The sequence below is a fragment of the Lethenteron reissneri genome, chromosome 31, assembly GCF_015708825.2.
Source record: "Lethenteron reissneri isolate LAM-NWPU_2019-01 chromosome 31, ASM1570882v1, whole genome shotgun sequence".
Lineage (NCBI taxonomy): Eukaryota > Metazoa > Chordata > Hyperoartia > Petromyzontiformes > Petromyzontidae > Lethenteron > Lethenteron reissneri.
In genome coordinates, this window is record NC_083809.1 from 13,278,347 (window position 1) to 13,291,568 (window position 13,222).

Sequence of the window (13,222 nt, forward strand, 5' to 3'; positions counted from 1 at the left end):
TGTGTGACTCTCCCGGTATGAAATGCCCGTGGCCACCCACATCAGATGATCTAAATGTGAGCGAGGCAAAATCTGTCGTTCCAATTGAACTGTACAATCTGATTTCCTGGATTATTGGTGCAACTGAGGAACCAACACTGGCCCATTATGTTGATATTCCAGATGATTTGAACCTAAAAGTGATATGTATCTGTCAAGACATTGTGTATCTTGCATCTAAGGGTCGGAGGCAGACCCCTAAATCATTGTGTCTTGGTCTAACGGTTCGCCATTTAACAGGTTCATCACAATTTGTGTCACTTCTAAATAGACTAGGACATTGTGCAGCATGGGACACAGTTGTCAGTCTAGACACTAGCCTTGCCCAACTTCAACTAGTAGAGGCAGAGACAAAATACCAAAGGGATTCTCAAAGAAGGTTCCTACAGTACTTGTGTGGGACAATATTGACTTTGCGGAGGAGACACTGTCAGGTCGTAGAACTACCCACCACACAAATGGGATTATGCTGCAAAGTTCTGTAGTTGAACCTGTGTCAACAACAAACAGACAACCACTACAGAAGGGAAAACCCTCATTGAAAGTACCCCCTAGCATCCCTGTCGAACAGTACCATCAGTCTAATAGACAAGGACCACATAACTTGTTTCATCAGGAAAGTGTTCCATTACAGGCGGACACATACAAATTGAACACGGTGTCTGCTGTACAAACTGAACTGGCATATGTTTTTGTAAAGTCCATGCTGAAAGATGCACAATACCAAGCTGGACAGGTTTACATACATTACTTCAAGGTGATGGCACTCTGCAAAAGTCAGCACTGTATTATCTTCCAGTCATTGAGGCTTCACCAACAGAGATGTCAACAGTAAACACAATTCTGAAGCGAAGTGTCCAAATTCATAATCAGCTAGAACTGGACCATATAGTGTTAGTTTTTGACAAAGCTATATATGCCAAAGCTCAGCAAATCTGCTGGAAAGATGATGACTTTACTCAGCGTAAAGTGATTAGGTGAATTTCACACATGCATGTCCTACCTGAGCATTCTAGGAAAAAGGTTTGGAGATGCAGGACTGCAAGACATACTCATTGAGTCCAAAGTTGTTGCCCCAGGATCCATCAATGGAGTGATCAGTGGAGCTATTTTCTTTGATGGCATGGCAGTCATTCAAGCCATTCGGTCAATACCAAGTACCTTTGGAGAGCTTGCAGAGACCATACTGCAGTACATAGTCAAACTTTCTCTGAAACAAACTGTACACGGATAAACTTTGTGATTGACCAGTATCCAAAAATGAGTATTAAAAACCTAGAACGGTCACGTAGAGCTGGTGGTGGTGCACAACTGGTGAAAATTTATGGACGGGATCATAAGACATCAACACAATGGAAAAAGTTTATATCAGATGGAACAAACAAAGAAGCACTGGCAGAATTCCTCTATGTTGTGTGGCGAGAGGCTGATCTTACCACTGTGGGAAAGGACTTAAGCTTGTACATAGCACATGGAGACCTGTGTCACTGCGTGACTGTAATGGAGGATTTACATACTCTCAGTGCTGTTGAAGATCTGACATGTGATCATGAGGAATGTGACACCAGGGTGTTTTTACATGCACAACATGCTGCACAGGAACATCAAACTGTAGTCATCAAGAGCCCTGATGCTGATGTGGCAGTGATTGCTTTAAGTCTGCAGCCAGATTTACCATGTAGGTTGTATTTTTTCACGGGGGTTGGCAACAAAACAAGGCTCATTGACTTAGCTAAGGTGTCGTCAGCTCTTGGCACAAGTGTCTGTTTGGCACTTATTGGGATCCATACCTTCTCAGGTTGTGACTCTACAAGTGCCTTTTATGGCAAAGGCAAAAGAAAGGCATTTTCTGTTGCTTGTGAGAAAGAGGAATATCTGACTGCTTTTACAAATCTGGGTAGCAGTTTTAACCTAGACCAGTCTACCCTTGAGCTACTTTGCACATGTGTGCCACCTGTATGGGCAGTCATCTGCCGAAAATGTGAACGATGCAAGATACAAAGCATTCTGTATGGCATCGTCAGCTTTTCTAGAACTATCCATGCCCCTTACAAGTGACGCCCTGTACCAACACTGCAAAAGGGCAAACTACCAAGCAGCCATAATGAGACATTCTCTGAAAGGTATAATGTGTGCCCCTTCACTCGTCGGCAATGGATGGCACCTCGAGGATGGTGAGTTAACAGTGACCTGGATGACTAGAAATCCTGCCCCTGAAAGTGTGTTGCAGGCGGTCCACTGCAGTTGCAAGCATAGCAAATGTGAGACTGGAAGATGTTCCTGTATGTCTGCAAGACTGTCTTGTACTGATTTATGTCGGTGCCAAAATTGTGCAAATGTTTCACAGGAAACAGAAGACCTACATGGGATGATGGCTCTGATAGTGATAGGGATGATACCGATGAGTAAATATGCGCTGTCTTATAATTTAAGGTGATTTTGAGCTGTAAAGAATCTGTGGTAGAATTGTAAATTTTTTTGGCAGCATTCCAAAACAAGGGGACAGTATAGCATTTCGAGTCATTTCAGCCAACTTGGGCCAAAGTGTGCTTATATTTGTATCTTTCTGTGATTACACAGTACCTACTGAAAATTTTGATGTACAAAACATCACAGTTTTGCTAAATTTAAAATGTTTATGTTTAATTTTGCTTAGTGCCAATCCGTGAAGTTGAAGCATATTTTCTACAAATTTGCCATATTTCATGGTCTACATTCACACTTGAGTATATAATGCACCAAAACCTGTCTCAAGTGTTTAGGTACATATATAAGTGTCAGTTTGAGAGATATTTGGTGTTGCTAAAATGTATATAAATAAAGTTACAAACAAAACCAGCAGCATAAGATTTTCGTTTTTTCCAATTCACAATTATATACATTTATGGATTTTGAAAAAAAACTGCAGGGTATTTTGTGGAGAACTTTTAACATAAAGTCGAAAATGGTTTTGTCTATGAAAAAATTCATTTAAAAAGTAGTTCCCAGGTGTGGGAACGAAAATCATTTTCTAGCCACTTTTTCCTTGTTCACCTTACGGCCTAATTGGTGAAGATTAACTGGTGTTGGAAGGACGTCATATGTTGCTCTGATAGAAAAGCTCAACCGCCTCGCTTCCATGGCCCACAGATCCTTCCAGCTGATCTTCCTCTTCTCCACACTGTCCCATCGAGTCCAATGTCCCTGTTTGGCAAGAGAGACTGCCTTGGCCCACCTTGCAGCCTCCTCTTTCCATCTTCTCCACTGTTGAGATTGGAACCTCATACACTGCTAGGGGCCACAACACCCGGGGTAGGAGACCAAACTGCAGACACCAGGCCTTTAACTTTCCAGGTAGCTGGGTGTTGTCGATGGACTGTAGGCTACTACTGATGTCTTTGCGCAGCTGTTGCACCTGGTCTTTGTCCTTCAGGCTTGCATCATACCACCTTCCAAGGCTTTTTACCGGCTGCTCAGACACTGTTGGGATTTGGTCATCTCCGATGAAGAATTTCAGGTCAGAGAGTACTCCCTTCACAATCGAGATGCTGCGTGACTTAGATGGTTTAATCTTCATACAGGCCCAGCTGATGTTCTCGAGTTTTCTGAGCAGTCTCCTGGTGCATGGGACAGTGGTGGTCAATGTTGTAATGTCGTCCATGTAGGCTCTGAGTGGAGGGAGGCGGAAACCAGAGTCGACTGATGATACTATGTAGTTTATACTGTAGTTTTTTACGTGGTTGGTTAGTTACTGCAGCTACATATTATTACATTCCTTCCCTTTATTAATGCTACCCCTACCCACTCCCTTTGATGCTGCTAATCCTGCATAATGCACGGGCATAATATGACTTTGAAACCCCCCCGCCCACCTCCTACGCATTTCACAAGTAGTACTAATCACATACCTGCATTTCCCATAAATATGCTAAATTCCTCTTGATATGCAAATTCTTTTGTCAAGGCGCCCCCTTCCAACCCAGCTTAAATATACGCTCCAAGCGTGGTGTTGTTTCATTCAGACGCTGTCTCCCTGACAGACCTGGTCTTCACCTGAGGACGGCTGCTTGCGTTGTGGCCGAAACGTCGTGAGAATTATTTAATTATGTTTTTATTATTTTATTATTTCCATTCTACGTGACTTTACCGAAAGAACCAAGAAGATACATTCTGCAATGTTGAGGCTTTTACTCTCTCCTTGTTCCAACCCCACCCCAGCCACCAACGGCCATGACTGACATGGACAGCACAGAGCTGCGCTGCGTTACTCTGCGTCGTGATCTCACAGAGCTGCAGGGCCTCCTCATCTCTGTCGCGTCAAGAACCGGTGTCCACGCCTGCCCGTCTTGGCGCTACCCTGACCGCCCGGCTTGGCACCTTGACCTCCCCGTGCTGCTACAGCAGGAGTTGGAGGAACAAAATCAGGATGGCACCCGTGAGGTCACATTGCTACTGGAGCTCATTGTGGACAGGTGTGGACATTGGGTGGAGGCTGTTGTGTTAGGGTAAGGGTCGCCACTCCAGATAACATTTTCTTCTAAGAGTAATACACCCTCCAGATTTGACACTGTTAGTCAAATCTATTTTCTGGTGTTAAATGCAACTTCACAGAGAGAGTGATCCCACCAGTGTTAGACCAGAGACCACCAAAAGGTGAACAATACAAAGGTAACGCAAGTATAAGTACATTTATAGCTCGGGTTGAGCATTTATATCTATGAGACCTTTCTTGCCAGTATCAAAATAAGAGTAGACAAGACCGTAAAGAAGGCTATCCTTGGTGTAGCCCAATCAGTTTCAAAGACAATGCATATATTCTAATCGGAGCATGTTTGGAAGTTTTACCACAGGTATGTGTGGTTATTGCAGACCTGATGCCTTGCAAAAGTTATTCTATTTGGCGTTTGAACATCCTAACACCTATCTTATTGCCAGAAAGGGCAAAACCTATTATTATCAGTGGATGAGTGATAACTGAACTGGAAATGAGAACCCTCATCTCCAGACCACGCTGATTCTGGCTTATCATCTTTGGTCAATTGTCGACTTGGCCACCTGCATATCCTCAGCAATGTCAAGTAGAAAGCAAAACATCCGGTTCAGTGTCTAGGAGCTGGAGCTGAAAGGATAGGACACAAGGCAGCTTCGTTTAACGCTTGATGGTGGTGGTGTTACATGATCTTCAGGCTGGTGCTGCTGCTACTGACAGTGGAGAGGTTTGTGTCGGGAGCATCCGAATGGTGGAGGGGGGGGGTCGCTCCCCCAGACAGAGACGTCAAGGGCTCCTCTGTGTCCGTTAGCCTGGCTGCTCGCTGGCTGTGGGAGCGTCTGATCACAAGCTACGGCCGTCAGGAAGCTCCCGAGCAGGTAACGGTGGATTACATAGGTCAGGGTCATCAAATCAACCCTAACCCCATGCCTACCATACCGCTGCCATTCTCTCGTTCACAGAGCGTTCTACCCCAATTCCATTCATAACTGGTTCCTGTCCTATATTCTTAGACAACTTCTTACCAAATGATCAAATAACTATATAGAATAACTTCTTGTTATCCCTATTATTATTAGCATCTTCCATCTGCTCTGCTGGCTTCTACCAATAAGTAGTTTCGTCATGCGATAGTTTCTCTCTGATTTCCTTCCTGTGCTCCTTTAATACAGCAAAGCTAAATGTCTCTGAGGTGTGACAGAGCTAGAAGCAGAGATACTCCAGGAATGCTTTAATACAGTTGTAGTTGAGGCAGCAGCAGAATTCGAGTAAATGAAGGATATGTAGATAAGTGCTAAAACTGAAGATGCCATAGACAGGCTATGAATTTGAAGCAGAAGTTGTTTGGTAAGGCATAGTAAGGAAGGGCAGGGGAGGATGCAGGCTTAAGTTAAGGAGCACTTGGCTGGCACTGCCAACATTATTCTTTACCACCAGCAATGGATAGACAAAGGGATGTACAATTTTATATTGATTCTATCACGTTTATGATATGTTGTTAACTCTTCTTGTAAAATGACCATCTGTAAATGCAGGATCTGCAGAAGGGTATAAAGAAAGACATGGGAGCTCAGGATGCGACAACACAGACCGGATCCTGGACTGGATCCTTCTGTTCTAGGTGTATGTCTACACAGACCGGCATGAGAGTGGTGAGTGCGTATGTATGTTTGGTTGATTTATTCATTGGTTATATTTGTTGATGAAGGTAATGGACGTTCAGCCATAAGCTCTTTTACACAAATGACCCAAGTATGTAGTAAGTATGTGTAGTTAGTTTGCAAATACTGCATGTATGTTGTATACTTGTAGCCTTATTTAAGCAGGAGATGACTAGAGCCATTGAGACACATGAAGCATTGCCTCGTTTGCAAGGGCAACCTTGATTGCCCTGAAAAAATTCAGAACAATAATTTTTTTTACATTTGATAAAAAATGTACAATACATTTTTAAACCTGTAAAATGTGAATAGGCTAAGTAAAAAGGTAAATTCCACTTAAATTTCAAATATACTAACACTCATTTGCAGGGGGAATGAGCTAAGTTAATTGAAAGCAATATGGATTTGTTGCTTTTCCTTTCCCAATGAGATTTGCAGGCCTACTTTCAATAAACATCAACAACAATATAATCATTTCATTGTTTCGGGCTTTTCATTAAGGATCTCAAAGCACTGTATAGGACACAGCAGCCGCAGACACTCAGCATGAAAATAATTATATTATAATCCATTTACTAAATAGACTAAAAGTTCAATAAGCGGAAGCATATAAATAGGTTTTAAGACGCATTTAAAAAATGTCCACATACTCAGAGATCCTGATATCTCGTGGAAGAGCATTCCATAGCCTGGGGACGACACAGGAAAAAGCTTGTTCACCCATAGACCGAAACCTCAACCTGGGAATGCAGACAAGATCTACATCCCCAGCTATTAGGAATCTTGAGGGGACATGGGTGCAGTATGTCAATGATATAGGCTGGGGCAAGATGATTTGAAGCTTTCGTGACTGCAGAAATCCATACTCTTTGGTTCTTTCGGTAAAATCACGTAGTTAGAAATAAAATAAAACAAATCACGACGTTTCGATTGCAACACAAGCAATCACCATCAGTGACTTTACCGAAAGAACCAAAGAGTATGGGGCAAGATGGTTCACTGCTTTGTCAGTTAACAATTGGATTTTAAACTGTATTGTATATGAAACTGGGAGCCAGTGCAGGGAGGCCAACACTGGTGTAATATGATGTGAAGTAGGTGTTCAGGTTAACACCCAAGCAACCACATTTTGAACATGCTGCAAATTGATCAGCATCCTAATAATAGGTTTTTCCCCTTTTTCTGGCAACAAAACAGGTGTAAAGATGTTAAAACACCAAACTGAAACCTTTTACAAGGAATCATGTCTGCATTAACCACAATGCTTGTGGTCAGAATGCAAACAAAAAACATACTCTGATAATATATGCATTGTCCTTGAAACTGATCGGCACACACCAGAGACAGCTTTTTTTGAGCATCGTGTCAAACGGTGTTAGACCAGAGGATGCCAAAAGGCGTACAGCCCAAATACAATGCACTATCAGAGGAATGAGAGCTTGGGGTGTGCATCCTCTGGTCTAACACCGTTTGGAACGAGGCTTAAAAGAAAGATGTCTCTGGTGTGGACCAATCAGTTTCCCCCTCCTCATTAAGTGCCCTCAGATGACCCTCATTAAGCCGGCGTCCTTCCGGCGTCTCTTGCACGTGTTCTCCCTCTTATCACCTCTAGCCTCTATCTCTCGCCTCTGTGGCGCCTACCCCGCATTTGCATTTGCAGCCAGCCAATCACTGCCTCTTTCCCTAATTGCTGGCATCTCTCTGTCTGTTGTCACCCAGGCCACCCGCCTGCACCTACTTATCCTGATCTGACCTCACTGTTTGCAACCCCGTACATGTATGCAACTGCTGTTTGTAAACCCTGCGCGCGTTACGGCACTATATTAGCATAAAAAATCCGTCATCGAAAAATTCTACTTTGAATAGTGCATCGTGTACAACTCGTCGAGATGAGTCGATTGCCGCATCGCTGACCATCAACAGACTAAAAATGGCTGCACCACAGACATTATGCGAAAGCCGGAGTACTATGGTACCCCGGGGTACCGCCATAAGGTTCAGATGGTGATTCAACTCCAAGGCAACCAGGCATTTAGGGGCTTTGGATAGGAAGGGTAGATTGGGTGATAATTATGTGGAACCTCAGAATCAAAGCCATTCTTTTTCAGGAGAGGGGTGACAGCTGCAAGTTTGAAGGTGGAAAGGACAATACCAGAGCTGAGAAATTAATTCAAAATGTTGGTGACAAATGGACAGAGTAAATGGAAATTTCCTTGAATTTATTTGGTAGGGTAGGGTTTGAGGGAACAAAAGGTTGGTCGGGACTGAGCCACCAAATCAGCAATAGTTGATGGGGCAACATCAACAATAACATCATGTCAAAATGAACAACAGTGAGAGTTGACTTTATCAACAACAATAACATCAACAATAATGGCATATCAACAATCATATTATTGTTCATATCAGCATCAACAATAATATAGCAACAATGACATATCAATGACAGAAATGTTAATATTAATATCAACAGCACATGTATAATTTGCAACAGCTGTACCAATATTTTAGAGCCATAATTAGCCCTGATATAACCACAACTAAAGTGAAGTAACCATATTAGTCACAATATAACCACAACCATAGCTACAACTCCCTTATAACCACAACCAAATTCCAACTGCAAGCATAACCACCACATAACTACAACAGCCAGAATATAACCAGATTCCAAAGAACACAGGATGAGATGTTACTATCCTTTGTGCAAGCACTTCCAAGAGTTCATGAACAGTGAGCCTGGTGAAATTTGGGGAGCGCATCGTCAGTAGTGAACCTTTGGTTCCTAGGGTGTTTCGGCCTTTCATACTATACACCCTCCCCAAAGGCGGCCAGCGACAGGGTGATCAATCCTACGCTTGCGTCCCATTCTCAATTAGTCATAGGAGTTGCCTTGTTGTTGATAGCCAACATCCCATGGGACTATGCATGGCAGGGGTGTCCTCCTCCCTGAGTCAAGCATTGTTGACTGCATACCTCCCGGCCCTCTCACTTTGGGGCCCAGCTGGGGTCTTTCTTCTTCATCCAGAGCCACTGACTGCTGCCTTCTGCCGCCTCCGATACAGCTCTGATTGCCGAACGCTGGCTCTGGCCCTTAATTCCCAGGTCTCTAAGCAGTCTGGTTGTAGATGTTGCCACAACACCTCTGCAGCCCACCTCCACTGGTCGGACTTCTGTGTTCCAGCCATGATGCCGTGCTTCGGCAGCTATATCGGCATAGCGCAGATGTTTTCGCTCATAAGCCTCATTTACTGAGTCCTCCCAGGGTACTGTGAGCTCAATGATGAAGACCTTCTTGAGCGAACGGGACCAGAGCACCATGTCAGGTCTTAGGGTGGTGGTTGCGATCTCCGGAGGAAACACAAGTTGCCGGCCAATGTCAGCTAGCATTTTCCAGTCGCGGGCCAAGCGCAGCTGGTCTCGCTCTATTGGTGTAGAGCCGCTCTTCGGTGGTTTAGCCCCTTCGCGGACAAAGGTCGTCCGTAAGGGGTGTGATGCTGCTGGGGGTGGTAGGGAGTTGGTGGCAGCTCGCTTGTCCTCCAGGGCGGACGCAAGGTTTTTAAGGACTTGGTTGTGACGCCAAGTGTAGCGTCCTTGGGTGAGGCTTGTTTTACACCCTGTGAGAATGTGCCTGAGGTTGGCTGGCATGGAACAGAGGGCACAGTCCGGATCTTCACCATACCATTGGTGAAGATTAACTGGTGTTGGAAGGACGTCATATATTGCTCTGATGGAAAAGCTCAACCGCCTCGCTTCCATGGCCCACAGATCCTTCCAGCTGATCTTCCTCTTCTCCACACTGTCCCATCGAGTCCACTGTCCCTGTTTGGCAAGAGATACTGCCTTGGCCCACCTTGCAGCCTCCTCCTGATGGCGTACTTCCTGCACTACCATCTTCCGCCGCTCTGGTGCAGTGGCCTTACTCCAAGCAGCACGGCTAGTTAGCCCAAGGCCTCCTCTCCCTTGCTGAACATGACCCACAATGTCAGCATGTCTGAGGGCTGCTGTTGCCTCCTGGACTGCTTTTCCTGGCCTCCATTTGCGCCCAGTTGCCAAGGTCGGCGCGCTGTTGCTCACCACTGGGTCTCGAGATTCATTCAGTGTCATCTGGAGCCTGGTTTTTGCACACTTGAATTCCTCGGTTAGACTGGTGAGGGGCAGCTTGAGGACACCATCTCCATAGAGGCCTATGGTGTCAAGGCATCGTGGAACTCCGAGCCACTTTTTTAAGTAGCTCGTGACTCCTCTTTCCATCTTCTCCACTGTTGAGATTGGAACCTCATACACTGCTAGGGGCCACAACACCCGGGGTAGGAGACCAAACTGCAGACACCAGGCCTTTAACTTTCCAGGTAGCTGGGTGTTGTCGATGGACTGTAGGCTACTACTGATGTCTTTGCGCAGCTGTTGCACCTGGTCTTTGTCCTTCAGGCTTGCATCATACCACCTTTCAAGGCTTTTTATCGGCTGCTCAGACACTGTTGGGATTTGGTCATCTCCGATGAAGAATTTCAGGTCACAGAGTACTCCCTTCACAATCGAGATGCTGCATGACTTGGATGGTTTAATCTTCATACGGGCCCAGCTGATGTTCTCCTCGAGTTTTCTGAGCAGTCTCCTGGTGCATGGGACAGTGGTGGTCAATGTTGTAATGTCGTCCATGTAGGCTCTGAGTGGAGGGAGGCGAAAACCAGAGTCGACTCGCTGTCCACCAGCAACCCATTTTGAGGATCTGATGATAACCTCCATTGCCATTACGAATGCCAATGGAGAAATGGTACATCCCGCCATTATACCTACATTCAGGCATTGCCATGAGGTGGTGAACTCTGAGGTGGTGAAGCAGAACTGCAGATCCTGAAAGTACGACTTCACCAGGGTTGTGATGGTGTCCGGTATGTGGAAAAATCTGAAGGCAGACCACAGGAGTTCATGGGGCACAGAGCCAAATGCATTGGCGAGGTCGAGGAAGACTACATGGAGGTCCCTTTTCTCCACCTTGGCCATTTGGATCTGGTGCCAGATCATGCTGGAATGTTCCAAGCAGCCAGAGAACCCTGATATTCCTGCCTTCTGTACAGATGTATCGACGTACGCATTCCTTTGCAGGTACTCAGCCATCCTCTGGGCAATGACCCTAAAGAAGATTTTACCCTCGACATTCAGTAAGGAGATTGGGCGGAATTGGCTGATGTTTACTGCATCCTTCTCCTTAGGGATCAGGACCCCGCCTGCCCTACGCCACACTTTGGGTATTATCTTCTTTTGCCAAGCTGTTCTCATAAGCCTCCAGAGGAACCTCAGGACGTCTGGTGCGTTCTTATACACTTTGTACTGGACTCCATTTGGCCCCGGGGCTGATGCTGTTCTTGCCCTTCGAACTGTGTTTTCCACCTCTTTCCATGTCGGAGGGCTGGTCTCAATATGAAGTTCTGGGGGTTCAATGGGTGGGATATCTGATGGGATGGCCAGATGTTCATGTCGCTTTGAGTCAAAGTTTGTTGTTCTCAGGTGCTCTTCTAGGTCTTTCTTTGTTGTTTTTAGAACTCCACTTTTTTCCTTCGTGAAGAGACTTTTAAGGAACTTGAAGGGATCTTTATAGAATCGAGTTCTAGATTGTTCTTTCTTCCTTCTGCGCTTCCGTAGGTTCTCTGCTCTACGGAGGGATGCCAACCGGGTTTTGATGTCAGCCTGAAGTGCCTCTATGCCCTCCTTTTTCACTTCCGAGGCTTTCTTCCACTGTTTCTTAAGTTGTCTCCTTTCTTGAACGAGGCGCTTGATTTCTTGTTGCCTCCTGGAAACTGGTGGGGTTGGAACCTTTCTCCCGCCTTTTGCCTCTTGCACTCCAAATCTTTCTGCCCCGTACTCATAGATGATGTCCCCCATCCTCTCCAACTTCTTCTCCACTGTGCCTCGAAGTTTCTCGAGGGTCAAGGTAAGGTCAGTATTCACTGTTTCCCACAACTTCTTGTCACTGGCGCCAGGCCACTTCACATACGGTCTGTGCCCTGGTAGTCTCCTCTCGACTGCAGGTCTGGGAGGCTGGGTGAGTTCCACTCCTGTTGTTGGTTCCACCTCAGTTACTTCGGTGCTTGAGTTTACGTCCTCCATGACAGTGGTACTGATGCACTGCAAACTATGGTTTGCGTCCAGTTGCTGTGCTTCATTCGACGGATTTGATCGCTTTCGCAGAAAGTAATCAATGCGAGGCCTCTGTCTCTTTACCCAAACACCCCTTCTTCCCCTGGTGGATCCTCAACCCATGGTGTGATATAACTTTCCTCCAACCACAGACACATACCTGCATCTGTTTGTGGCCTGCTGTTGCAGCGGAACTTGTGACAGTTGCTGTGGTGTTCTCTTGTGCTGTGCTCTCATTACTCGTAGTCGTTTCCGGTCCAGTCGTTACCATGTTGTCAGTCGATGAGTCATCTTCCGCCCCCGCTCTCGCAGACTCTAGGGGTATTCTCGTATGTCGACTTTCTGTAGCTAAAGCGGGCATTTCCAACATACTGCGAAGCATGGGAAACTACAGAAATGGGAAGCTAACCCATGACTGTCCCAGTGGGGTCTATTCCCTCCTGTCAGCCGTCTCTCCTGTGCCGCCACAAGGACTTTCCCCTGTTGTCAGCTGATCTTTCTCAGCAGTCACTGGACAAGTCCAGATATTCAGATTCCAAAGAACACAGGATGAGATGTTACTATCCTTTGCGCAAACACTTCCAAGAGTTCATGAACAGTGAGCCTGGTGAAATTTGGGGAGCGCATCGTCAGTAGTGAACCTTTGGTTCCTAGGGTGTTTCGGCCTTTCATACTATACACCCTCCCCAAAGGCGGCCAGCGACAGGGTGATCAATCCTACGCTTGCGTCCCATTCCCAATTAGTCATAGGAGTTGCCTTGTTGTTGATAGCCAACATCCCATGGGACTATGCATGGCAGGGGTGTCCTCCTCCCTGAGTCAAGCATTGTTGACTGCATACTTCCCGGCCCTCTCACTTTGGGGCCCAGCTGGGGTCTTTCTTCTTCATCCAGAGCCACTGATGCTGCCTTCT

General features: G+C 45.7%; 1 protein-coding gene across 6 annotated transcripts in view; it reads left to right on the top strand.

The window, feature by feature from the left end:
- CCDC157 (coiled-coil domain containing 157) overlaps positions 1 to 13,222 on the top strand; it is a 57,683-nt gene that overhangs the window by 23,507 nt on the left and 20,954 nt on the right. For 4 of the 6 annotated variants that reach the window (XR_009755985.1, XM_061563616.1, XM_061563617.1 and 1 more), the window contains exons 2-4: positions 4,237 to 4,490; positions 5,205 to 5,385; positions 6,043 to 6,159. Coding sequence is in view for 5 of the 6 variants with exons in the window: in XM_061563613.1 (XP_061419597.1) it covers positions 4,237 to 4,490; positions 5,205 to 5,385; positions 6,043 to 6,159 (552 nt within the window). In the remaining variant the exon portion in view is untranslated. Of the gene's footprint in view, positions 1 to 3,451; positions 3,536 to 4,236; positions 4,491 to 5,204; positions 5,386 to 6,042; positions 6,160 to 13,222 lie in introns of all 6 variants that reach the window. The other 2 variants (XM_061563614.1, XM_061563615.1) reach the window with 1 other exon arrangement.